Below are 25,965 nucleotides of genomic sequence, written 5' to 3'. Positions count from 1 at the left end.
AATTGATTACTCTCCAATCGCGCAGATGTGTTGCATAATCCCTACTTGCTTTTGCCTTCAATCCTAGTCAGCTGCTTTGTCATACTAGTATTCGTCATCATCTCCTTCATATTGTCATCACAGTACTCAGGTCCATCCCTGAAGTAAAAGTTCCTTCCGTTAACCTCCACGGTCAATCCCCAAATCTCATTCTTGCTCTTTGTTATCCCCTTCGCATCTTTCATTTCTGCACCTTCAACTAGCTTCACAACAGTGTCAGAGACAGTCTCGACTGGTGTAAAATGCTCGGCCGGGAAGAACTTCCACTCTTCCTCCGACATCAACGCTGTTTTGATAGTCCCAGGACAGATGGTAGATGTGCGTACGCCTTCGTTGTGATATGCCAATGCGATTGCGCGATTGAAAATTATCAATCCAGCCTTGCTTCCACTGTAAATGGGACAGAACTCGCTCGGATACAGACCACCACAAGAAGCTGTCATGATCAGAACAGGATCCAATCCATCTCCGGCATTCTTGGCTTTGGTCTTGCGAAAATAGTGCAAAGCGAGATACGACGTATCAACCACGGCCTTTTAATTTATGTCGGCGCTGAACTTGTTTGGTGGTGGGGGAGGTGGACCATTGAGATCATGCTTTGCGTAGAAGTTATCTCTCTCGACGATTCCGGCATTTGCAAATACGAAGTCGAGGCGTTCGGCATTGGTCCAGGTTACCTCGAAGGCAGAAGTGAGAGACTGATAGCTTGTAACGTCGGCTTGATGAAAAAAGGCGCCCTTTAGCTCAGATGCTGCTTTTTTGCCTGCTTCGGCGTTTTCGTCGACTATGTGAATGTCCCAGTTTTCGCTTAAGTGGTTTGAGAGGGCCTTCGCAGTAGCGAAACCTATTCCCGAAGCTCCACCGGTAATCAGAGCAACTTTTATAGGCATCTCAGGAAGCGTCTTATATGAGGTATGTCTTTTTTTGGGTGTCGAAAGAGTTTAAACAACTATCAGCGCATCTTGCAACACCAGTGTTTTCTACGAGGTATGAGACATATCCGGTGTAGTACAACATTCCTTCTCCGCATCAAGGAAAGGAGGGGATCTTCCGGGGATAAGCAAATATTTCTATCGAAATCTCATGACCTCCGTTCTTTGGGTTGACGATAATAGATAATTTGCAATTCTCCCTAAGTCATCGTCGCTATTCCTTGCAATATTTTCGCTACCAGACATCGGTGTTATTCAACGATGAACGCTTCTAATCCATGCCCTAACATGACTCTCGAGCGTATACGAATAATTAATTTAGCGATTCAAAGACAGGTATCCGTTCAGTGCGGGATTTCTCATAGTATGACAGAGTCGGGTGCGGGGAAAGTGGAGTAGATGACTCGCTACCGCATGCCATGACGGCAGCGGAAAACAAAGCGCGGGCAAGTTTAACATCAGCCGGATCCTTGACTCTCCACCCATCAAGTCGTTGCCAAGCCACTTTCTCTACACGTAGTACCCTCGGCTACATATGGATTCATTTGGTTGGCTGAGACTGACCATCATTAGGCCCAATGCCATTTCGGCCAGGGTGTGTTACATCCCCTCGGAACTGCATATTCTCATTGAGTGGCACTATGCAGAACGAGAAGATCTGATCCCAGCTTTGATAACCCCTCCTGAATTCTTGCGCATTGAAATATTCTGCTAACCCTCTCGTGATTTGCTTTCGCCGTAAGATTTCAACAGTACATTGCTCATCATGGCACTCCAGTACTCACCGAAGAACCTTCCCAAACAGATATTCATCAACAATGAATACGTCAACTCCAAGTCTGCTAGAAAGCTCACACTGCATAATCCCAAGAATGGCGAGCTCATCGCCAACGATGTACCTCTCGCAGGCGAAGAAGACGTTGACGCTGCTGTCGATGCCGCCGAGAGGGCCTTCCCTGCATGGAAGAAAATGAGTGCCGCTCAGCGGAGAGGCATAATGAACAAATTTGCCGACCTGATTAGTAATAATGCCAACGAAATCGCACAACTATCGAGAATATCGCTGGGTGCGCCAGCGGCTTTTGGAGCCTTCGAAATTGGGATATGTGCTGAGGTAGGTCATCTTGCAGTAACAACTTCTAACGATTCAAACTAGTAGATCTTACCGTTCAATAGGCTTTCAGATATAACGCTGGTTTCATTGACAAGTTTGGCGGAGAGTCATGGCCTCAAGAAGACGGTTTCCTCAAGATAGTCCGGTATAGCCATTTCCACTTCCCATGTCATTCAAAAACTGACACGGCCCCAGCAACGAACCATTGGGCGTTGTAGCAGGAATAGTACCTTGGAACGGTCCCATTGGTACGATAGGCCTGAAAGCCGCACCAGCCCTCGCAACAGGAAACTGCTTCATTCTCAAGCCCTCTGAGAAAACGCCATTTTCCTCTCTTGCTCTCGGCACACTCATCAAAGAAGCCGGTTTCCCGCCTGGCGTTTTCCAAATTCTATCGGGAGACGGCAGCACTGGCGCCCTTATCGCCAGTCACATGCGCATCCGCAAAGTAAGTTTCACAGGCTCCATCGCCACGGGGAAGAAGATCCAAGAAATGGCCGCAAAATCCAATCTCAAGCGCGTCACACTCGAGTTAGGCGGTAAGTCTCCAGCCGTAGTCTTTGATGACTGCAATCTGGAAAACGCGGTGAAATGGACGTCCGATGCCATCACGGCGAACACGGGCCAGGTGTGCTTTGCTGCTAGCCGCGTGTACGTGCAAGAGGGCATCTACGATGCATTCATCGAAAAGTACAAGGCTGCCATGAAGGACAAGGTCAAGCAAATCGGAGATCCAGATGAGGAGTCTACGACTATTGGGCCTCTTGTTGACGAAGCACAATTCAAGCGCGTGCAAGGCTTCATCGAGCGCGGCCAGGAAATGGGCCAAGGTACGCTCGCTGTTGGCGGCAAACGCGTCGGTAACTCGGGATACTACATTGAGCCTACAGTCTTTACAGACATTGATGCAAAGTCTGAGCTACACTGCGAAGAGATCTTCGGTCCGGTTTCCGTGGTCAAATCGTTCAAGACGGAAGAGGAGGTTCTGGCATTGTCGAACAACACTAATTTCGGGCTCATGGCTGGCGTCTTCACAATGGATATCAATAGGGCGCTGCGCGTAGCGAGTGAGTTTGACAGCGGCATGGTGGGTATCAACTGTGTCAGCTTGATGTTTATGAACACGCCGTTTGGAGGAAGTAAGGAGAGTGGGCTGGGTAGGGAATGTGGTATCCATGCGCTCAGGGCGTTTACGGAGCCGAAGACTATCATGATCAACATGAATTTCTAGATTGTTCAGGGCAGGCTCAACAGACATTGAGTCTCTTGCGGCACGGGTTGCGATCTTTATCAATAAGTTGAGATCTCGAATATCATTGAACGTTGTATATTTTAGCAATGTTATATCCATCTGCTCATTCAGTGTCGACTAGGCCATGCGCTACGGCATAATTGAAATGTTTAATTCGGGTACAACAGTACATCCGACAACACATTCCTATGGAATCAGCTTTGCCTTGCGCATCCTGTCGAACACCGTCCACCACGCCTCTTTCGGTGTCCTCTCCTCCGTAAATCCCGTACTGTAGATCTTTGTCAAATCGAAATGCCTATCAAAGTCGAAAGTAGTCATGAGAAAATGCTCAGAGATCTGCATTCCACGGCCACTATCAATGTGTCCGCTTTGCAGTCCGTACTTCTTCTCCGTTGCCAGCCAAGTGTCCATATTGTCGTTGATAAACTTGCGCATGTCAATTGGTTCCGCGAGAGGCTTCGTGCCCTTTAGACCAAAGTATGAACAAAGAACAGGCCACTTGGCCTCCCAGTTGTATGGTGTCTTGGAGTCGCCGAGGTTATAAACAGCACCCTTGGCGGTAGAGGGAGAAAGCGTAAGATGAATTGTTTGACGTGCAATCATATCACTGCTCGCATCGTTACTCAGGGCCTTCCAGGTTCCTACCGTGCCAGGAAATGGACATTTTGCTCCCTCGCCATGGACTGCCTTCCATACGCCTAGGTAAAATGCTACCGACGTGGCAATGGAGTAGTAGTTCTGATTTGGCACGAAGCCGACGACGAGATCTGTTCTGGTTTCAATGAAACTCCATTTCTTGTCTTTGGCGTATTTCGTGATAAAGTCTATCTGCGCGTGGTAAAACAAGTGCTCGGCATGTGGGCTGGGTATAGGTGGGGCTGATTCGGAGAGGGGAGGCGAGGGAAGAGCGGGAACCGACGAGCCAGGGGGAATCGTCGACTCATACCAGGAGAGATTGGCGCGGAGATGACAACCATCTGCCAAGTCAGTCTATTTCCTACCTTGTAGTCAGAATGTATGACTTACAGATTTTCGTCCCAATCTGCAGCACAATGAATTCAAGAGCTGGACATAGCTTATCAACTGCTTTGACCGCCTTTGAGAACATTTCCAGTGCCTCGTCAAGCTCCTTCTTTACATCCATACCCGCTTTGTATGCAAAATAGTATACGTGGGTTACCTCCGCGACATCAGGAATCTTCTCCTCCAATTCCTTCTCAAGACTCTCTTGGCTATGGGCGAGCAGGTCAACACCAGAGACCATATTGAGGCGAGGATCTTCCGGCCATAGGGTTTGGGAGAGGGTGATTGGACGGTTCGAGAGAGCGTGAGCGCGCTTCCAGGTGCCCTTTTCGGGGTATTCGGTGAGTATCTCATTAATGAAAGACCAGCCTATTTGGTCGAACGTAAATCAGTGTGCCGGGTCACCACATGCACTGCCGTTACTGACCTGTTACGCCCGAGGCGCCGAACACGATCGCAGATTTTGACATTGTTCAATGGATTCGATGGGATTGCGTAAAACAATTGGAGAGAGAGAGAGAGATGAACGCTTGTTGCAACTTCGACTCTATACTACACCTATTACAGGTATATTCTTTCTCATCCGTCTGATACTTGCCAAGATGTTGTCAACGTATTTTTTAGGTTGCGCCAGGCCACGTCGTGAGAAAGAGAGGTTAGCTAGAGCAGCTAAATGGACTAGCAGGGCATCAAGCAGCTAGGGTAGCCATACGAGTCGAGCAGTCAGCATTCACACAAACAAGTAATGAGGAGAATATGTAGCTCAAGGTGCAACATTCAACGCTCCTTACGAGCTGTCAGTATTGATGTTGCGGGGGGTTCAGTCTGCAATATGCTCTTCGATGGTATCCTACGCTGATGCTATTCTAGAACCAGGGACGATAGATGGCGGGGTCAACGACGATACTAGTGCATCATCAAGCCCGGGTGAGTTAACAACAGTCGTTCGCTTAAGTTGCCCGAGTAAACGAGCCGAACTGAGGCCGTTTTTGCATGCTTTGTCATGGTTACCTAAAATTTTCTCCGGCTACGAAGATGTTTGATGATATGCGGGAAGCTGCGATAACAGCGTAAGACTGACTGTTCAGTATCTTGGACCCTTACATAAGTAGCGGGTAGAGGAATTCTGTAGCAATATCCGGGGAAATATTTTGCGTACGAGTGATCACTGTAGTTCGCTGGGTTGAATAAAACCCGTAACGTTACGAAGACATATTGCGCAATTTTCAAATGCTTTCAAGGCCACAAACATGTCAACTCATTCTTATGGGAAGAAGGTCAGAAGTATAGCTGCAAGTCATATTACTGTATTCTGTGCATGATCACATAAAGTAGGACCTCACGTTCCTGGACCTCGTACACACTTTGTTCCCCGAACAAACATCTGTCTTGTCCATCATTTTGACCATCAAATACGCTTGACTGAGAAGAAAAAGTGAGAAGTCGATAACGCTGCACCACAGGGTATCAATAAACACAATCTCAGATAAATGCGCCTAGGGTTTTTTTTAAATATACCATTAGTCCAACACCGTGTGCTCCGTTGTCTACCCTGTTGACTGTTTATTGGCTGCGACGCCGAAACAAACGACTAACGATAGCTCCTATTCATTGTTGCCATAATATATGGTCACCTTGTCCAGAAGAGCAAAGATCACACCGGTTGCTGCTATGTTCAGGTTGGTGATGGTAGCAGTGTCGTTGGCTCGTATCCATGTGGTGGGTCCAATCACTACCCAAGAGACACTATGTTCTCTCGCCACTGCAAGGTACATGCACCTAATGGGCAAAGCTCGAGCCTTGTGTTCAAGGACATCTTCCAGATGCCGAACTTCCCGATGGCACCGATACAGCAATCAAAAACGCGTTGTTAGTATCGGAGTCACCCCGCATAACGTCTTCCGTAACCCCTCAGCAGGCGCACACCCTAAACATTGAATCATCATGCAGCCACAAGCCTCAGATAAGCGACGCATATGGAGGGGAACTGGAGTAGCCAAAGATCTCGCTCCCAGATACACCTTTATTTCCGAAAGCAGAAGCAACGAAGTTGGGCCTAAACTGATCCGTGTTTCGTGCAACGTCGGAAGTCACCCGAACCACGGCTAAACACTCCACAATCATTGACCATTATATCGGAATATTGTGATGCGTTTTATGTCCTTTCTTTTTGATTGTCTATTGTCCTAAGACTCTGCCTTTTGCCTTAAGGTTGCAGCCTCATCTCTCCTTGCTGCATATTGTTTTCTCCACCGGTTATACCAAAACATCAAGATAAACCACACCTTTCGATTCTGTGCCAGCCTCAGATCACTGAGTCTGCGTTTGACAATCGCCACGATGGGTGATGCAAGAATGCCAAATGGGGCCCACGTTAATGGTCATAGTCATGATTATGATTACCCGCCATCACATACTGACGGCCCTTACAAAATCCTGAACCAATACCATTCAAAGCCTGCCAAGTTACGGGTAGCATGCATTGGTGCCGGCGCGTCAGGTCTTTGTTTGGCATACAAGATGGAGAAGATGCTAGAGCCTGGATCTTGGGAACTGACACTTTTTGACAAGAACCCACACTTTGGCGGAACCTGGTATGAGAACACTTATCCAGGCGTTGCTTGTGACATACCCTCGCACGACTACAATTTCACGTTCGACCCGAAACCCGACTGGTCAACATTCTTCGCATCAGGGAAGGAAATCCAAGGTTACTTTGAGGACTTTGCAGAGAGGCACGGAAGCAAAAAGTACATGCAACTCAACAGCAAGGTCGAGGAAGCAGCTTGGAACGATGGAGATGGATGCTACAACCTGACCATCAGAAATCCAGCGACTGGCTCGATGAGGAAAGACTGGGCGCATGTTTTGGTCAATGGATCAGGTATCCTGAACAACTGGAAATGGCCGGAAATTCAAGGACTTCATGATTTCAAAGGTCCACTACTCCACTCAGCGTGTTGGGATCACAGTGTCGACTTCAACAATATCACTGCCGGTGTCATCGGCATTGGCTCGACGAGCGTCCAAATTGTACCCTCACTACAAAAGATTGTGAAACAGGTAAGTCATGATTGCAACCGGCACGGATGTAGTGAACAAAAGTCTGATATCTTGCCTCCACAGCTTGAAGTATATATGCGAAGTCCAACATGGATATCCCCACCCTTTGGTGCTGGTGCACTCACCGACAACCTTCAAAAGGGCCAAGACATCGATCCAGGCCAGCGTCAGTACACCTTCACCGAATCTGATATCAAGAGGTTCAAAGAAGACCCAGAATATCACCTGGAATTCAGGAAGAAGATAGAAGCGGAGATCAATAGCTTGTTTGGTATGTACCAGCAAAACTCCGAGCTGCAGAACCAGTTCAAGGACGTCATTACCAAAGAGATGCACCGACGAATGGGTCCTGGCCACGACAAATTGAAAGAGTTCATCATTCCCAAATGGTCTGTAGGTTGCAGGCGGATTTCGCCTGGAGACGGCTTCTTGGAAGCGCTCACGCAAGACAATGTTACACCAGTTTTTGATGGGATCGAGCGCGTGGTTCCAGAAGGCATAAAGACAGTCGATGGCAAAGTCCACAAACTAGACGTAATCGTATGCGCTACTGGATTCCAGGTCGCTTTCCAACCAGCCTTTACCGTGCGCAATGGCTCAGGGGTTTCCATCAAGGAAGACTGGACGGATGGGCCTAATCTTTACATGGGTGTTTCAGCACCGCGATTTCCCAACTACTACACCATAGTGGGCCCTGGTGCAACATGGAGTAATGGGACACTACTACCGAGCATCGAGACAACAATCGAGTATGGTGTCAAGTGCATGAAGAAGATGCAGTGCGAGGGCATCAAAGCAATGAGCGTGAAGCAAGAAGCGCTGGATGAGATTTACGCTCACTTTGACGAGTTCCACAAGACGACCGTGTGGCAAGAAGAATGTCGTAGCTGGTTCAAGAATGGGTCGACAAAAGGCCGAATCTACCTGTGGCCAGGTGCTGTAAGTTACTCCCGTTTAACCCATGATCGTCCGTCCCATTACCTTGCTATCGTTACCTTCCTCCTGTATTACCCCGCATTATTCCTTCAGCCACTAACGCACGGGATGCAGACGATTCACTTTCTCAAAACGATCAAGAACCCGCGCTGGGAAGACTACGACTACGTATACAGATACAAGAATCGATTTGCATTTTTGGGCAACGGAGATGTCAAGGCGACGGCAACACGGGACTTGCATGGGCTCAGCCCCTACATTAGGAACTGGGACCATGAATGGGATGTGGATTGAGGGGACACTGGGTGTACAGTCTTTGATGGTACGGCATACGGTTGGATGGACATGGCGTTCTTTTTGGTCTACTTATACTGAGCGGAATGTTTCACTAAGATGTTTGAAAGATCTACACAATAGCTGTTTGCTTTCTTCTTCGTCCTCTGGTCCAATCGACGAGACGTTCATTGTGCAGCTCCTCCATCGAATTTCATCGACCTGTGTAGCATAAAACTACCGATACGGGGTTTCATCCGGCGTCGTCTGGCTCGAGAGACAGCGCGCATGTCAACTTGTGCTGAGAAGCTAAATGCACGTCCACCTGTGGTGATGACAGCTTGCTTGCGAAGCCGCATACAGCAGGTGTAGGCGCGGATGCTGACATCCTAGCCTCCACCTCGAGATCGCGACGGTTACCAGTTCCAAGATTCCGCCACACCCATTCCCAATCCACCCCCTCACTCCGACGCATCTCGAGTCAGACTGAACCCTCAGCTCCTCCAACACGACTCGCAGATTCTGGGGTACCATGAGAAATGCACCACGCTACGAGGGTAGTGGGCTGTCATTGGAAGAGTTGTGGAAACAGGACCACGTCAAGGCTTTACGTACGTAGCTGAATGCGCGTCACACCCAAAAACCCCTGTGACTCCTGCCCCGGAATGAATGCACCGCATCTCTACAGCAGATCTCTAGGATTGGCTACGGCGGTCGCATGCATGTTCGGCTCATTACCGGTCAACGGGCAGCATGTTGAGTGATAACTTCCTACTAACCTTCTCCTCACAAGCGAATCCTCCGCGCCCGGAAAGCTCAGGGTCATCTTGCTCTCCCTTCATTGCGCCGAGCGTTCGGATCGATACGGGCATACCAATCCAGGACCAAACTTGGCTAGTAGCATATCACTTCAGAGCAAGCATGGCACTCCTTATCGCAAATGCCGTCTGGAGCGAGTCGAGAAGAGCTGCCCGGTAGAATGGAATTGCGGGGCCCCACCTCCAAGGCGCGGACGCATGCTGCTCCCCCAGCATTTGGCGGGAAAGGTTTCGGTCTAGTCTTAGCCCAGTCGCTCAGTACAGGCCGAAGTCTGGATTTAGTGTCGAGTCTTGCCATCGTGGTGGGTCTTACAGTCTCTCCCCAAGACATTCGTCGCACTATACGTGGCATCCCTTCTTCCTCTTACACACTGATCTGCAGCGTCCAACGCGCCAGACGCCAAAATTGACCCTAAAGAAAGTAATGGCTGGCGAGAACAAAATATCGAGTACACCCAAAGTGACTAAGCAACAACCCGAATCACAAGAACCCAAGTCGAGGAAAGACAGCAAGGCCGATCAGAACGTGCCTGAGAAGACATCTTCGAAAGAGAAGTCTTCAAAACCCCGTCACAGAGCATCTATCGCCTGTGCCTCGTGCCGAGACCGTAGGATTCGTGTATGGTTACTACCTTTTTAGATACGAACCTTTCTGACAAGCTACAGTGTGTGGTACCTCCGGGAGAGAAAGAGTGCACACAGTGTAAACGATCAGGTGTAGAGTGCGTGATCAAGAATGACGATGAGCGGAGAAGGTATGTCAACAGTATCAAATATCCAAGAAGTGGCTAATAAATGTATAGGCCGATCTCGAGAGCATACATGTGCTCTCTCACCGACCGCGTCGCTCTTCTTGAAGCCATGCTGAAGGAGCGAGGCGAGGAAATACCTCCAGCGAACCATCCACCCAAAACACGACATAATGCTCCGAATATCGAGGAAGAAGCCACCTCGCCAAGTCGAAAGGTTACCGAGCACACGACTGCACACAACGATAACTCTAGTCCTGTTAGCCAAGAAAGTCCTCCGGAAGACTACCCAGATTTTGAGCAACAAGACTTCGGTCTCAGCCCCTATATCTCAAATGGCGACGCAGACAGCGTGGGTTCACCGCCCATGCTACCCCCACCAAAAAAGGACGGCATGGTCAACCGACTTTTGTCTACACGCGGCCATCTCTCATTTGATCAGCTCAACGGGCGTCTTCGATACTTTGGCCCGACAACAAACTGCCACGTACATTCCGAGTCTGTCAACCCTTTGAACATCACCCAGGAATTCAATGAGCAAGCCCGCCGAGCCGACAGAATTATACGCTCTCTCCCACTCGAAACATACGACTATCTCATGAATCTGTTTTGGCAATTCTACAACCCCGTCCTTCATGTACTACACCAAGATGCTTTCAATGGGGATCGCGAGACGGGTCGCACGCAGTTCTATTCTGGCTTTTTGCACGTCTGTGTTTTGGCTATGGGATTTCGCTTTGCTAACAAGGAGAGACCGGATATCCAGAGAATTAGTATGCCTGGCATGGAGAGTACCTTGCATCGTGAGGCCAAGTATATGCTTGATCAGGAGCTTGAGAGGCCTGGCGGAATACCCAGTGTGATTGCACTGCTACTACTGGGAGATTTGGAGTGCGGTGTTGGCAGGGACAACAGTGGGTGGATGTATGCCGGCATGGCTGTGAGACTTGCGTTCGACATTGGGTATGTCTTGTAAGTTCTGTAGGGGACCTAGAAGTATTACTGACATTGATTTAGTCTCCACCTCGACACACGTTCTCTAGGTCTCCCTCCCCGCGAGATTGAGATTCGACAGATGACTCTCTGGGCCTGCGTGATCTACGACAAGTACTGGGCACTCTTCCTCGGTCGTCCAACATCCATGAAGTCTGCGGATCTAGAAATCTATCATCTCACCAAGAAATTCGAGCGTCTCGGTACTTGTCGCCCCGCTGGTCCCGAGAAGAGTACGGAAACCATGATCTACGAAGCTCTTCTCGACCTCATGGAGCTCGCCGGTAAAATAACAGAAAACATGGATCCTCATCGTTCTCAAACCATCATGTCAGATCCACAAACTGTGATCGATCGAAACCAGTACATACGCATGGCAGCGCTAGATCGCGAGTTTAGCAGCTGGTACGCCAGACTACCCGAGCAGCTTCGATGGACGCCAAACAACATCGCAACAGCACCCGTTAGTTTCTTCCTGCTGCACCAGCAATACCACTCAAGTCTGATCTTACTGCATCGCCCATTCGCGCTCTACGAGGACCAGGCAGGCAACGAAAACGAACCCGACGACCATTTCTCTACGCTGAGTAGAACGGTATGCACGAAACATGCAATCAGAGTAGCAAGGATATACTGGCAGCATCGCCAGCGATTCGACACAAAGCAAATCTTCATCACTGGAATGCAACATGCCGTACGTATCCGTACAACTCAATTCCTCTTAAAAAAAGAACAAATATTAACCAGTGAATTCTAGGGCACCGCCGCAACCGCTCTCGTCGCAGCCTTAGCCTTCATCAAAGACCCCGTCTCCCGCGCAAACAACATGCAATACCTCGAATGCCTCGCCGCTGCCCTCTCCGACATGGCACATACCTACCAGCCCGCCGAGCGCATGTCCACCGTGCTACGTGCCGTAATGGTCGAACTCCGCGGCGGCCCGGATCCCCTGTCCGCAACTTCCTTCTCCATCTACAAACCGCCCTCTAGCCTCATCCCCGCCCGCAGAAGCAGTACTATCGATACCGACGCAGACATGACCTCACGCACCACGCAGTCCTGGCATAAAAAACGCCAAATGAGCTTAGGCAGCACGCCGCGGCCCCGCGCCAACACATCGGGAACAAGACATAAACGCACAATGAGTTCTAGCACCACAGTAACGAGTCCACCGCTTCACCCTTCCTTATCCCTTCAAGCCGCTCAAGTACCACCACCTCCTCCTCGCTTCGACGACCACCACCACTCGGATAATTACATCTTAATCCCGCCATCCTCCTCCGACCCACCCCCTTGGTGCCCCGATCTCAATCACACCCTCTCCACACCCTCCACCACCGCATCTTCCTCATCCCTATCACAGTCTAGGCACAACACCGGCTGGATCCGCTCAGAGTACGAAGCGCAAGATGCCATTTCAGCGCTCGCCAGCGCGCATTTTCCCGAGCTGAGCGCGTTTGGTGACGAGCTGGGTAGTGCTGGCGGTGGTGCTGGTGGTGGGGGGGAAGGAAGGATGAATCTGGATTTTATGCCACTAGGGGAGGAGTGGGAGGGTGGTGTCATGGGGGTGGGGAGTGATTTGGATGGGTTTCCGATTCAGGGCAAGGCGTTTTGATGGGATAGATTGGGTTAAAGCTGCAAGTTACGACGGTTTTTTTGGTAAAAATATCTGGTGAGGTAGATGGAGAGTGTTTTAGTGTTGTCCGTGGTAATTTTTTTTCCAAGCAACCTCGCTCGTCTCGATAATCCATTCTGGCATTTTGTAAAAAAAAACTCCGAACTCAATGCATTTCGCCTTATCGAAATTATCCATGCTGTGTGCATAATTGGTCGCTTCTTGCTTCCCATAAGACACAACTCTCATATCTGCGAAAGTGCTAGGTCTCGGTGGAATATACATACTAATCACTCAACGCCGTAGCACCGGATCGGTAGCTTTGTACGAGGGAGACTCGTATCTGCACGATATGAGGATGCAGATGGGATGGTCTATGGAGTGAGGTGCTTGTATTCGGAGCACGAAGGCATTGGCTTTTCATTGTTCCAACTTTTGTGCTGTGGAAAGGGGGATGAGAAGGGTGTTGTGTCCGGTTCTTGAGGAGGGGATGACGGATCGGCTTGTAGTGATGAGTATGTTGTGCTGTAATCGTCTTCAGCGGCTGCGGGGGGTAGTCGATTGTGATCTGCATATGAGGCTAGAGCTGTGTAACGTTTTTGCTGCGTGTGATCGTTGGTTGATGGTGTGGCGCGTTGTGCGAGCGATTTGCTGCTTTGCCTAGTATCCTCGTTATGTGGTCTTGATTTCGACATGTTACTCTGCTCCCATTGTTGATTTCCCATTTTTTTTTGAGTGTTTGGTTGACGAATCAGGCATACCCCAGTTTATGAGAGTAAAAGTCTCTTGTGATGGTGTTCCTAGATCATAGGTCTCTAACAGCTGCATGCCAGTATGACCCATGACGTTTTCAATCCCAGTCCATCCTTGTGATACCCCATCTTTCTCAGCTCCATACCCGGCAGTATGGTGTTCTTGCCGATCGTGGCTTTGATTATTGCCGTGTGGTGATTATGCAACGATGTCGTGCAGCGTCTGGAGGCCTCGACTAATCTTTTCAACCGCGATCCTCGCAAGTTTATGCACGCTGTTTCCTTCGAGTTCTTTGAATATCAATCAAATTTGTTCGGCCTTCAAGACGCCATCAGTTCAATGCTGATGGATTTTTCTGATGGAGGAACCAAAATGCAGAAAGAATGTCTTTTGATGAGGTTATCACGATAGCTCGGCCGTGAATATAAGCTATCGGCGACGGCGCGGGTGATGAACTGTTTGAACAAGAATGGTTTACGGTTTGCTGATGCAGTGTAGTATCTCTGCTGACCTGCAGATCATTCAACGCTCCTTGATGCATTCTCTGTCGGTTAAGAAGTATGATATAGGTACGGGCTTTGCAATGGAAAACTGCTTCTTGTAAGTAAACATATTGAGAACATAATATTTTTCTCCCTGGACACCAATAACAGCAAAAGCTATGCATATGAAAAGGCTCCGCCGAATGTCATTGGTTTTATTCCAAGCCGTGAATAAAAAGCTCCATCTACTGGTAGTTCTCCAATAGATGAGATAGGATCAACAAAAGTAAATTGGTCAGCGTACCGGTCGCTATGGTCCTGAGTGACCAGAGGCTTTGTGACGATGTGCTTTCCGCATCAATCCAAGCAAGATCAAACTGAAGTGTTTCAGGCATCGTCTCCAACAAACCGCAAAGCTCTTTTGTGAACTCATCGACCTGAGAATCATTGAGTCGATCGCTGCGCAGAATCTGCCTAGAAAGCACGGTGAATTGCATTATGAAATCTCCGAGCCGCAGCATATTGGGATCTGTTATGAGTTCCTGGGGCCAGGAGCAAGCGCCAATGCTGCTGATTCCCAGTGGTCGCCCAAATGTCATGGAATACTCCTCGTCGATTCGGAGCATGTACCACCAAATCTTTTGACGCGTTGCGACCTCCGCTTCAGTTAGGGAGAAGGATGTGAGATGTTTCGGGTTGCAATGTAGACCGATAGAATGAGCCAATCTGATAGTAGTGCCGAATAGTATGAATGCGTCTAAGAATCTTCCACTATTAGCCAAGTACTTTCCGATCAATATGAGTGTTTGGACGGCCACCAGAGACGGCTTGTGCATAAACGAAGCCAATCGTAAAGCCTGCATTGATGCGGCAACTGCAGATAATGTGAGCTGAGCAGCTATATGTCTTGTCCGACTTACTGTAGACGTTACCTCTCTGCGCCTCTACTTCCATTTTAGCGGCATCGCAGCTGCCATTCTTTCCCAATATCGAGTGCTGCGCGCCAAGAGCAATGACTGCGAGGATCAATGCCAGCATACTCGGACAGGAGTGAGAGTTACTCTTAGCATCTGATAGAAAACGCTCTGTCTCAACTCTGGATACTTCTGCAGGGATACGCATGCTCACACTATGTTCAAATACGTCCATGTATTCTGACAACTCAGGTTTTGCGGGGAGACAACTGAGCAATTGTGGAATACATTCTCCAGAAGAAGCACTGAAGAGCGTGGCAAATCCATACGCTGGGGTGTCTTCCGATGTGAATATGTCTACTGGACATGGTATTATGTGTGTCAATGTTGTCGGGTTGTCAGTGTTGACCGAACTAAACTCAATGAATGTTAGCCACGTTCTCACGGGTTACAACATCTACCCACATCATTGATGACAGTGGCTATTCCGGGTGAACCAAAGTATATGCTGTCTTGCCACTCAGACTCTTAACATCAGCTCTGCTTCATAGACCGCCGTTTTCCCGCTGGGCTAAGCCCATTGTCGGTGTGTGAACCTGGAGGTGAGGTGTGATCAGATTGATCATCATATATTGGTATACCGAGTACGCGAAATCGCTCCTTCAGTCGAACATTCTCGGCCCGAAGTTTACGGAGTTCGTAACTTTGCTGAATTGGGGTGTAATTGCCGTCTTCAGTTATGAAGTGGCATTCACGGGGAAGACCACGAACACAATAGGCTGGACATGGTTTCGTGCGGTCACACTATCATCTATCAGCTATTCAAAGAACGGGGCCATTTGATTCGAATGCGCTATAAGTGTCCAGCCTATTGTAGAGGGATCTAGGGGCATGTTCAGTGAGAACCAACCTTCACCTTCCGTTCTCGACACTTTGTACAAGAAAGGGGCTGGCTTTGCAGCCGTGGCGGTTGTTTTTTCCGTGTCATAATGTTCTCGCCTGAAGTTTGGTGTTGGAGAGCATAGCCTCGCTCAGATGACACTTCTCCCATGACGTAAGAGATACGTCCATGTTTGGTGTTATGGGAATGGTCAAGGACGAGGAAAGAGAGGGAATTTCAAAGTGGTCGAAAACTGGTTCACCTCGGGCATACGGGCAGCTATGAGAGAGAAGAGCATGAGATGAATTTGTACAGGTTAATTACAGTTCCTCAAAAAGTCATTGTTATCGGACATCTACCGTCCAGATATGCCCCCAGAAATCTGGCCCAGACTCAATGCTGTGTTCAGTGAACGAAAATCATTAGCCTCACTTATCTGTTGGCAAGTAGAAACAGTTGCAGTGTGGAGGTACTACCAATGAAGATAGTAATCTTCAACCAACGGTTCAATGTCTAAATCAATTGTATTGCATTATGCATACGCCACTGCTGTATGGCGTCGTGGCGGCGTTGTACAATGATATCGCCAAGGCGATGGAAGTACCATCGGAGCACCGATGGCGGTGAAAAACGCTCACGACGACCCGAGACTTTGGTCCGCGCACTCAAATCTATCCATGCACATGTGCATGGCCAGTCAACTCGGTTTATCTGCGCACGTGCCACCACAGCGCCACGATCTTGACACGAGTGCGTCACCTCCTGCACTGGGTTGATCTCCGGCATTGCATATGTGGCTTACATATAAGTGTGTTGGTGGTCGCTGGAATCTAGGTTTCGAAGACTGTTGGCCCCTTCTCGTGACTTTGTAAATTTTCGCTGCAGGTCGTCATGACATGGTCCGCTCATGTGACTGCCGGAATACGTGAGGCTGATCCATTTGACATTTAGCAGAATGTTGAGGGTGCATGCTCCAAAATGTCGCACTAAAGCGCCTCCTTTGCAACGAGAGACCAAAATCATTGGCAACTCAAATCGCCGGTAAACACATTACAGAAGCTAGCAAAGGGGCTTTGCATCATCCTTCTTTGGATTCAGCTCCTTCAAGCCATAGTGCCTGTGCTCAAACAACAGCGCTCTCGTCGCGGTGCACGAGACGAACTGGCTTCACGAAGACGACTCTAGCGAAGACATCTACCATCTCTAACTTCACCTCCCACTCGTCGCCCACCTCAACACCTTCATATTGTAACATGGTAGCCACAAAGCCATATTCAGGCAATTGACCAACTGCATCTCTACCTTCTCGAACTTGTCGAACCTGGAATTTGAAAATTTCGGGAAGCGGCGCTTCCTTGTACTTGAAAGCGCGGAGGAATGCCTGAGAAGCCCAGTAGAGTGTTGCGTCTCGCTTGGCTATTGAGATGATGCGCTCTCGAGGTGTCAGCGTGACAATTGATTCCTGGATCTGCCGGAGAGAGAAGGGCAGCACGTTTTGTGATGAAGCAGCCTTGTTAAGCGCGTTGAACTTTTTGCCGGTCCGCGCTTCGTATCGCACGGCAGCTTCTATCTGCCAATGTGCAATCATGTCACTGAAGCGACGAAGGGGGCTGGTGACCTTGACATAGCCGGGCACTCCGATGATCTTGTGTGGCAATGAAGAATAATGTGTGATGGCCCTACCCAAAGCACGAATCAACTGTATACCGAGAAGTTCAGGTACATCTCCATGCTTTTTGTGGTGCTCATTTATGACGTCTCGGAGTTCTTCTGCGGACAGGTTTTCTTGGGATGGAGGTTCGACTGTGCCTCTGTACATGACAGGTATTTGCCGCTCCGCGCACCATTTTGCTGCTGATTGACCAGCCAACATCATCACCTCCTCGACTATGTTCTTGGGCCCAATGTCTAAGGGCAAAAATTCTTTGGGCGTGGTGTTCTTGTAGTCAATAATAGGGTCTCCTTGAATATGACGTGCTCGACTGATTGAAGGCGGATGCCAAGTCAAACCAGGCGTAGTGGCGCTTTCATAGACCTGGACGCTCACGTTGTTCGAATTGAATCGGACGCCACCAGCAGCTCTACGACTCTCCCATAGTGCTTTTGCAGCAGTATACAGGTCACGGAGCTCCTCTAGTTGACTGGGTGATACGCTTGGAAGCGGCCGCTCCTCACTTTGGGGTACCTCCCCACCAACAGTGAATTGTTGGCTGCTCAGGGTATTCTCATCGCCCAAAAGCTTAGCAAGCTCAGAGGGGGTGAGGCTGATCATGTTTCGAATAATGCCGTGCTGAATCTTTGTCTCGAGCACAGTGCCGAGCTTGTTGATACGAGAGCTGAACGTAATGGCAGGGCGATCATGGGCAAGACTGAAATGTCTTTCGGACGCCCAAGTCGGAAGCATAGGATAAGATCGCTCCGGGGTGTATACTGTTTCTGTAATATGGGCAGCGAGACCGGAAAGTGTGTGGGTTTTGTCAAAGAATGCCGTTGGATTGGCCACATGGACATGAACCCAGAATTCATTGTCTTCCTTATTGGATCCCTCGACTCGCTCAATAGAAATGCCATCGTCAATTTCCTTAGCACCCACATCGTCAACGCAGTAGACTGTCGTTGTGCCCCAGTCGCGGCGTAAGTCTGCCATTGAGTCACGGAAGTCGGGATTTCTTCGCGTGAGCTCTGCCTTGTCTTTAAGCACTTCGATGTTGCGTGACAAGCGAACGGTGGGAAGCATCAATTGCTCATCGTAGAGCGCGCGGTTTTCGTGGGGCGAGATTACACCAATCTCTTGTAAGAACAGCAATCCAGTGGCACGTCTGATGTTGCTGAGACTTTCATCGGCAATTCCCTCATCCCGAACTACCCCTGGTTCGTAGCAATTCGTGGCAGAGATCAGGCCAATGCAAGCGGCATGAAGGCCTGCCATGCCTGCAAACTGATCGTTGAGTGCCCATGATTGCAAAAAATTGATGATTTGCTGGTCAGCACTCGTGAAGGATTCACCCCATTTGACCTTTATGGCGGACTTGGGCTCTTTGGATGTAGTACTCGGCCCTACGCCACCATGTTCTGGCTGACGGTATTTCCTGCTGTTTGCGATGATCCTGCGCGCTTTATCGAGGAAGTCCTTGACATAAGCCGCGCCCTTGGTAGGCTGTTGCTTGTTATTATGTGACGTGTTGACATTCAAAGCCAGATACTCTCGGTATTCTCGAATCCATTCATGTACAGTTTCAACATTTTGAACGTCTACTTTTGGACGAATAGCAAAGACATTAGTCAGTCTGTGGCTGCGAGAGTCGGATCGAAAACGGAACTCGTTGTGATTGAGTGCTTTGCGTACAGCTAGCAGTGCAGCCGATGACGGTGTCCATTTTGGATCATTGGGTGAGAGTAGTTTCCTGGCGATTTGTGTCAATGTCATCATGCGAGTCATCTTTTCGTCGGCCAAGACTGTATAGGCTGTGTCAAGTGTTGGTGCATTTGTGCGGTAGATGTGCTCTGCTTCTTGCGTCAAACGTTCCAGAGCGGCTATGACAGGAGAGGCAAGGTCTCTAGGGACATGGACTTCGCCTTTAGGATTGGCTTTTGTCGGATCTGTAGGTAGGAACGGGACAAGCGGCTCAACGAGCGAAGGGTCGATGCAGCCTTGTATAGCGAAAGTGACCTTTTTAAGATTTGAATGTGTCCATCTGCCGTTGACTGAGAAGAGCTGGCTACTAGTGTCTAGTTGTTGGACAAAGACAGCAAGCACCGGCTCACGGCCAGCCTGGGAAAGTTCAACCACGTCACCAGGTTTCAAGAACAAGCCGATAGTTATGAGATCGTCCTCTTCAGCTTCCTCTGCACCGTCCCATTCGCTTTTCTTCGTATCCTCGTCGGCCTTTGAAGAAGGGGCGAGTTTGGAAAGACCGTTCAAGACTTCATCGCGCATAGGGTAGTTTCGAAATGCGGAAAGTGTTTCTGGTGTCGGTCCTCCATACTGGTCTTGCCACTTTATGAGATGGTCTCGAATGGCAGTATTTTTGGGACGAGGTAGAAGGGAAGGGTCAAAATTTTGCGAAGAGGTTTCAGATATGGAAGGTAGTTGTGAGCGCTGTTTCTGGTCAGAATATGATTTATTATTTTTATCGAGGTGAAGGCATGGCTACATACAGTGGTAGTGGCATGCAACGCCCGCCGAGGCGTTTGCCCAACTTTTATAGTGTAGATTCCACGACGGATGTTAGGTTGAGCAAAATGCCCAGATTTGTTGATGAGACGCCATTGGCACCGTAAACAAACGCTGCCAACTGTCGACTGCATACGAGGATACATGGCGAGTCGAGTGTGAATCATGTCGTCAGTCGCCGCTGCCAAAAAATGCGGCGGAGGCGCGCTCTGCATTAAAGGCCAGTGCGCCGACGCTAAAGCGCCGCGCGAACTCACATGTTTGTCCCGCACTCGCCGTCTTCTCTTCTTCACACCCAACACACAATAGGTATGTATCCTGTCGCTCTCCCTCACAACACACCCGTTCTATGATGTATCAAAAATTATAGCATGTATTATCCGACTGTTGCTTCGGCGGCGGACTGCGGAACACTTTTATTCCTGATAGAAACTCTCGTCTTTGATGCGTGTTTGATAAGCTATTGCAACTGGGTCCTAACACGTTGCATAGGCATCATGGCACCTGGCAAAGCGCCCGCGGGCCACTTCTCGATCCTCTACTTTGCCGCCGCTTCAACGTTCACGGGCAAGACGAGCGAACACCTGCCTGCGCCGGTCAAGGCGGGCGGCCTGTTTGCTCTGCTCGAGGACAGGTATCCCGGCATGAAGGACAAGGTGCTGAGCAGCTGTGCGTTGACGGTCAACCTGGAGTATGTAGATGCCAACGAGGAGGATGCAGAGCAGCAGATTGGCGAGGGCGATGAAGTGGCCATTATCCCGCCAGTCAGCTCAGGTTGAAGGCATGAAAGAAGGGAGCTTTTGATGTATGATGACTGTACGAACTGTTACGTGTTTGCAGCCCAGTAGCTAGTAGCTAGTAGCCGAATGATGATTACTGCCATGCTATTATTACATGTTCCTTCTTCTTACTCATCTCAACACTCTCATCCTGTCCTGCCTGACATTACGTACCGTCTCTCACTGAATTTTGGTTCGTCTACGCGACTAGTCCCATTCCGGCTAGCGCATCCGGCGTGACACTCCAACTCCAGCCTTTTCCGCGGCGCAGTCGACCGCGGAAGTTCGGGTACTATACGATCACCGACGCCGACCTTCATCCACACGTCTACGGCACTGCAGTCTCATGGCAGACCAGAGCCAGATAGATCCCAGGCTCTTTGCCAGCGCCTCATCGGTGCCCCCGCGCTCGCAGCAGCTCTACTCGTCTGCACCCCAGCAGAACTCCGGACATCCGTATTACCTGCCCTCGCCCACCGCTCAACACCATTCCCAGTCCCAGCAGCTGTCGCAATCCGCCCCACTCGGCAGCATACTTGATCCCGCTCTCGAGCAGACGTCACCAACCGCACCAGATGCAGACCACCATGATGACGACCACGAAGACGAAGGCGACCACGATGGGTACGTTGCCGAAGCCATTTCCCACCTGCCGCGACAATGCAGCGCACCGCCACTCCAGCGGCATCACCACTTTCTCAGGCACAGCTCTCTGCAGATCCAACGACGCGATCGAAGCTATCTGTAGACTGCCAGTGTCCGCTTTGCGCTTGCCATGAAGACGCGCACGTCGTCGGGCGCTGCAGAGCGACGAATACCAACACAACACCTCACGCATTGACCCCACGCTGACCTCTTCAACAGTATTAACGATACCCCGGGCTCTGCAAAATCCCCTGCCGACCTGAAGCGCCCCAGGGCTTGCGATTCGTGTCGAGGACTCAAAGTGCGATGCGACCAAGAACGACCAGATCTACCATGCAGACGATGCGCCAAAGCAGGCCGGCCATGCATCACTACGCCGCCGACACGCAAGCGCCAGAAAAAGGCAGACAGTCGCGTGGCCGAGCTCGAACGCAAGATTGACGCGTTGACAGCGACTCTGCACGCGCAAAAGGCCGGAGTGCCTGACGTTAGGCATCAGGGAGGCTTCCCGCAGCACAGCATGGCACCCATGCCCACTGAGGGTTCCTATCGCATGGGAAATCTCGAGCAAGATTGGTCTAATCCACCAGCGGGTAGATATCCAGATATTCCCCCTGGCTACAGTCCAGCCCAGAGCATGCAGCGAGGCCCCGACCGAAAGCGCAGGAGGTTGGACGGTACACACGATGTGAGTACATCGGCTTGTCTTGTCAGTGCAAACTAACATGATAGTCAATCCCGGAGGCCATGGATGCTATCCACCGTGATCTTACAGAGCACCCCGAAATCAAACGCCCGGCCAAGAGCAAGATCCATACCGACCATGGCCACATCAACCCTCTGATTGACAATCTTATGCCTCCCGAAATTGCAGAGCGCGTCTTTCTTCGCTACGTCAATGAGATCTGCCCCCATTTTCCAGCAGTGCCTTTTCCTCCAGGTACTACAGCTCGCGAGGTCCGCGAGAAGAAGCCGCTTCTGTTTCTTTCCATCTTGGCCGGCTCTTCGCATGGAAGTGCAGAGCAACTCGTCTCGCAAGACACCCAACGTGAGTTGACCAAACTTCTCAAGGACCAACTTGCCGACATCATCTGGCGCAACGGAGAAAAATCAATCGAGATTGTCCAGGCATTGCACGCCGCCGTGCTTTGGTACCGTCCACCCCTCCACTTTGAACAGCACAATTTTTACATGATGGTAAATTGCGCAGCTGTCATGGCTCTCGACTTGGGCCTGGGAAGAAAGGCGACGCCCAATGTGATGAAACTTTCGGTTGGTCCATTTCAGCGGTACCATCCTGACTCTGGGAGTATTGAGGCCAGAAGAACATTTCTTGTGTGCTACTATCTCTGCATGAGCATTACCATGGTTTTGCGACGACCGATCCTCCTGCGTTGGACCAATTACATGGCCGAGAGCGTCCGCATCCTCGAAACTTCTCCTGAAGCCCTTCCGTCAGACAAGCTGCTCTGTCAACAGGTTAAGCTGGCACATATTGGAGAAAAGATTTCGGTCGAGTTCCGCATGGACGACGCTTCAGTCGAAGTTGCCATTTCGGATCCCAAAGTCATCTACGCCTTGAAGATATTCGAAAACGAGCTTAGTGGGCTGAAGGAGGAGAATAATAATCTCGGTGACGTTGATCGTAAGTTGCGTGGAATTCACCACTACATAGTTGCTAACTATTTTTAGCCACTCTACGGCTTGGGGAGCATGTCACAGATCTCTATCTACACGAGATTGCTCTGCATCAGAATCAAGGCTCTGCGGACTTGCAACCCCCGTACACCTCGGATGCCATTTCTTCGCCGCCGGCTTCCGGAGCTAAGAAGGATGCACCTGTTGGTCCAGCCCATATCGGCGCTCTTGGAGACTGCCTTAAAGCCACGCACGGCATTCTTGATACAATGCTTGGCATCGAGCTTGATACTCTTCTGACTTTGCCTGTGATCTTTTGTAAGTCGTCCTGACTTTCCCGAGGCATGTTGCTAATCAGAGCAGGTGTGCGAGCCATCTACGCAATCGTCTGTTTAATGAAGATGTGGGTGTCAGTCACAAGTTCTGGTGAAGTGGGAAGCATCATCAAGAAAGAGGACCTGCAAATTGAAGCCTACACCGAACAGTTGGTTTCAATGTTCAACGCCATCGTCTCCCGTGATAGTCAGTCTCCGCATGGCAAATTCTACTTTGTTGCCAAACGCCTTCAGGAACGATTTGCACACATCAAGGCAGGGGCCGACAAGGAACAACTGCCAGATGCGGAGTACGAATCCAGGCAAAACTCGAACCATGAGTCGAAGCCGTCTACCCGCCAATCGCCTGCAAAACAAACACCGCTTCATCTCCTGTCCGAAGTTGCAATGGGCAGCAACAATGTCACCCAGCAGCAACAGCAGACGCAAGCGCAGTCTCGATCCCAGCAACAGGCTCAAGCGGCTTTGCAAGCTCATGCGCAGCACTCACAGCAAGCCATGCAGTCAAACTGGTATCCCAACATGGCTGCACAGCCAACAGCAGATATGATAGGTCTTGGCGGACAGCCTCCTTTCGACATGAACTTTGACTTTACGCAATTTGACTTGGGCACTGGTTCAGATGCAGACTTGTCTGCCTTGTTCATTCCGGATTCAATGGCAATGTGGAGTTATCCGATCGATCCGAATATGCAGCAGGGATACACTGGATTCTAGGTAGGTGGGCGAAAAGTAATGGCTGACGGTCGCGTATGTTTATGTATTATGTGAGTGTACAAACAATATGGCGTAATAACTGGAGTTTTGGCGCTTGGGAACAAAGCTTGACGTGTATGATGGATGAAAATGGGGGTGGCAGTATATGCAGACACCGACGGCTTTTTAGAGCAAATATCGAACGAAGGGAGGAGAATAAAGCTATGTAGCATTTTTTGAAAACTGAGAATTATTTTACACGCTGACTCATTCTCTAACGCCTCCAGTACCTGTTACTCAAGCTTATACTCTATCCTCCTCAAAAACCCCTCCAACCCCGTCACCTCGCCCTTGACCTGCTCCCTCGCCCACGTAACCTCCTCCTCCCCTCCCTCGCCAAAATACCCATACTCCCTAAACAACACATACATTTCATACAACTGCTCCCTAGACCCCTCGGGAAACCATCCCTTTGCAACCTCATCCCCCACCCTAACATGCCTCACTTCCTTGCCCGTAACCCTGCCCACAACCCTCGCAATCTCCTCTGGCGAATAAAACCCCTCAGCCGCCATAAGCGTCCTCCCCTCATACCCTTCTGGATCCTCAAAAACTGCTCCAATCCACTTGCCCACCTCCGTAATATCAATATACGGTACTTTAGTATCCGGGGGGAGGATGTTGTGCATTTCGTACACCCCCTTTCCCTCTTCCCCCTCCTCTTTTGCTTCCGTCTCCGAAGTGCGGCGCGGCCTCATCATGCCCGTCAAATTCTGCATGAAGCTTCCTGGCGCCACAAACGCGCTTTTGAGGGGTAACCGGCGAATGTAGAGTTCGCACTCGGCTTTGACGTCGAAGTGAGTTGCGTTTTTGAGCGCACCGCCGGAGAGGGAGATGGGGTGCGACATGGAGCTGTAGACTATATATTGGACACCGGCGGCGAGAGCGGCGGTGCAGACGGTGCGGACTTGGTGGGTTTCGGAAGACCGGGTCTGGAGGTAGTTGGGCGTGGTGGGGGTCATGAGGTAGAGGTGGGATATCCCGGTTAGGGCGGTGGTGAGGGTGGAGGGGTTGGTCATGTCGGCGTGGCGTATCTCGACGCCTTGGGCTGAGAGGGGGAGGAGAGAGGGGTGTGCGGTGTTGCGAGCGAGGGCGCGGATGGTGTAGCGGTTGGAGAGGGAGGGGGTGGAGAGGATGTGGGTTGCGAGGGAGAGGCCTTGGGTGCTTGTTGCAGGGAGGATGGCGAGGGTGTGCTTGGCCATTTTTTTTGTCCTTTTTGACGATTGAATCGGATGATGGAATGGGTGAGGGAAGGTGGGTGCTGTGATATACTGACTTTTCTTTACTCGGGTCTTCATGTTATATTTATACAAGTATCAGGCAAAGCCGTATGGAGATAGTTAATACACACCGGAGTTTATCAAGATACTGCTCCCATACTTACCTCCAATCAACCTATTTACCTGTAGATTGAACCAATAAAATCACATACTTTGTGTTTTAAAAATCGCAACTCGGACATCCTCATCTTTCTCCGACCAGCGTGCTCGGCTCCGAGCTTAGGCGTTCAGTCTGGCGTTTAGGGGTATCTCCGTTTGGTCGGGCTGGTTAACGCCGGGTGGAATGACGTTTACAATTTTTTTCTTGTGACATTTTTATTTTATTTTCTAGTAACTGGAAGAAAATCAATATAGTCGCCTCATGACTTGCTGATTTTTTTGGTTGGGGGTGGAAGTGGTGGGTTGTTTTGTCTTGTTTTTGTTATGTTTGCAGCGGGTGAGAAAGATGAGAGGTATGTATGAATTGCATTTCTACAAAATCGCTACTATTTTTCTAGTAGAAAGATTATTCCCCATCTA

General features: G+C 49.9%; 9 protein-coding genes across 9 annotated transcripts; 4 read left to right on the top strand and 5 right to left on the bottom strand.

Moving 5' to 3' along the window:
* Window positions 1-41: 41 nt before the first annotated feature.
* COCCADRAFT_35129 (uncharacterized protein) lies at window positions 42-929 on the bottom strand (the record flags this gene model as incomplete). Its single annotated transcript, XM_007712133.1, has 2 exons — window positions 42-572; window positions 663-929. The coding sequence occupies 2 exons, from the start codon at window positions 927-929 to the stop codon at window positions 42-44; spliced, it is 798 nt and encodes a 265-aa protein (XP_007710323.1).
* An 808-nt stretch (window positions 930-1,737) lies between these two features.
* On the top strand, window positions 1,738-3,316 carry COCCADRAFT_91077 (uncharacterized protein; the record flags this gene model as incomplete). Its single annotated transcript, XM_007712155.1, has 3 exons — window positions 1,738-2,085; window positions 2,148-2,230; window positions 2,281-3,316. The coding sequence occupies 3 exons, from the start codon at window positions 1,738-1,740 to the stop codon at window positions 3,314-3,316; spliced, it is 1,467 nt and encodes a 488-aa protein (XP_007710345.1).
* A 207-nt stretch (window positions 3,317-3,523) lies between these two features.
* On the bottom strand, window positions 3,524-4,833 carry COCCADRAFT_35127 (uncharacterized protein; the record flags this gene model as incomplete). Its single annotated transcript, XM_007712132.1, has 3 exons — window positions 3,524-4,317; window positions 4,367-4,732; window positions 4,791-4,833. The coding sequence occupies 3 exons, from the start codon at window positions 4,831-4,833 to the stop codon at window positions 3,524-3,526; spliced, it is 1,203 nt and encodes a 400-aa protein (XP_007710322.1).
* Window positions 4,834-6,703: 1,870 nt separating this feature from the next.
* On the top strand, window positions 6,704-8,656 carry COCCADRAFT_91016 (uncharacterized protein; the record flags this gene model as incomplete). The annotated part of the gene is made up of 3 exons (XM_007712154.1): window positions 6,704-7,426; window positions 7,490-8,365; window positions 8,477-8,656. 3 exons carry the CDS (start codon window positions 6,704-6,706, stop codon window positions 8,654-8,656), a joined length of 1,779 nt encoding a protein of 592 aa, XP_007710344.1.
* A 1,221-nt stretch (window positions 8,657-9,877) lies between these two features.
* Window positions 9,878-12,810, top strand: COCCADRAFT_90976 (uncharacterized protein; the record flags this gene model as incomplete). Its single annotated transcript, XM_007712153.1, has 5 exons — window positions 9,878-10,072; window positions 10,120-10,208; window positions 10,257-11,165; window positions 11,220-11,889; window positions 11,953-12,810. The coding sequence occupies 5 exons, from the start codon at window positions 9,878-9,880 to the stop codon at window positions 12,808-12,810; spliced, it is 2,721 nt and encodes a 906-aa protein (XP_007710343.1).
* A 1,480-nt stretch (window positions 12,811-14,290) lies between these two features.
* Window positions 14,291-15,083, bottom strand: COCCADRAFT_3417 (uncharacterized protein; the record flags this gene model as incomplete). Its single annotated transcript, XM_007712107.1, has 2 exons — window positions 14,291-14,919; window positions 14,966-15,083. The coding sequence occupies 2 exons, from the start codon at window positions 15,081-15,083 to the stop codon at window positions 14,291-14,293; spliced, it is 747 nt and encodes a 248-aa protein (XP_007710297.1).
* Window positions 15,084-16,962: 1,879 nt separating this feature from the next.
* Window positions 16,963-20,159, bottom strand: COCCADRAFT_90954 (uncharacterized protein; the record flags this gene model as incomplete). Its single annotated transcript, XM_007712152.1, has 2 exons — window positions 16,963-19,938; window positions 19,998-20,159. The coding sequence occupies 2 exons, from the start codon at window positions 20,157-20,159 to the stop codon at window positions 16,963-16,965; spliced, it is 3,138 nt and encodes a 1,045-aa protein (XP_007710342.1).
* Window positions 20,160-20,510: 351 nt separating this feature from the next.
* COCCADRAFT_35123 (uncharacterized protein) lies at window positions 20,511-24,127 on the top strand (the record flags this gene model as incomplete). The annotated part of the gene is made up of 6 exons (XM_007712131.1): window positions 20,511-20,777; window positions 21,235-21,416; window positions 21,657-22,125; window positions 22,170-23,082; window positions 23,130-23,393; window positions 23,439-24,127. 6 exons carry the CDS (start codon window positions 20,511-20,513, stop codon window positions 24,125-24,127), a joined length of 2,784 nt encoding a protein of 927 aa, XP_007710321.1.
* Window positions 24,128-24,399: 272 nt separating this feature from the next.
* On the bottom strand, window positions 24,400-25,368 carry COCCADRAFT_3413 (uncharacterized protein; the record flags this gene model as incomplete). Its single annotated transcript, XM_007712106.1, has 1 exon — window positions 24,400-25,368. One exon carries the CDS (start codon window positions 25,366-25,368, stop codon window positions 24,400-24,402), a length of 969 nt encoding a protein of 322 aa, XP_007710296.1.
* Window positions 25,369-25,965: the final 597 nt, after the last annotated feature.

Source organism: Bipolaris zeicola, assembly GCF_000523435.1.
Source record: "Bipolaris zeicola 26-R-13 unplaced genomic scaffold scaffold_39, whole genome shotgun sequence".
NCBI lineage: Eukaryota > Fungi > Ascomycota > Dothideomycetes > Pleosporales > Pleosporaceae > Bipolaris > Bipolaris zeicola.
This window is presented reverse-complemented; position numbering and strand designations above follow the sequence as displayed.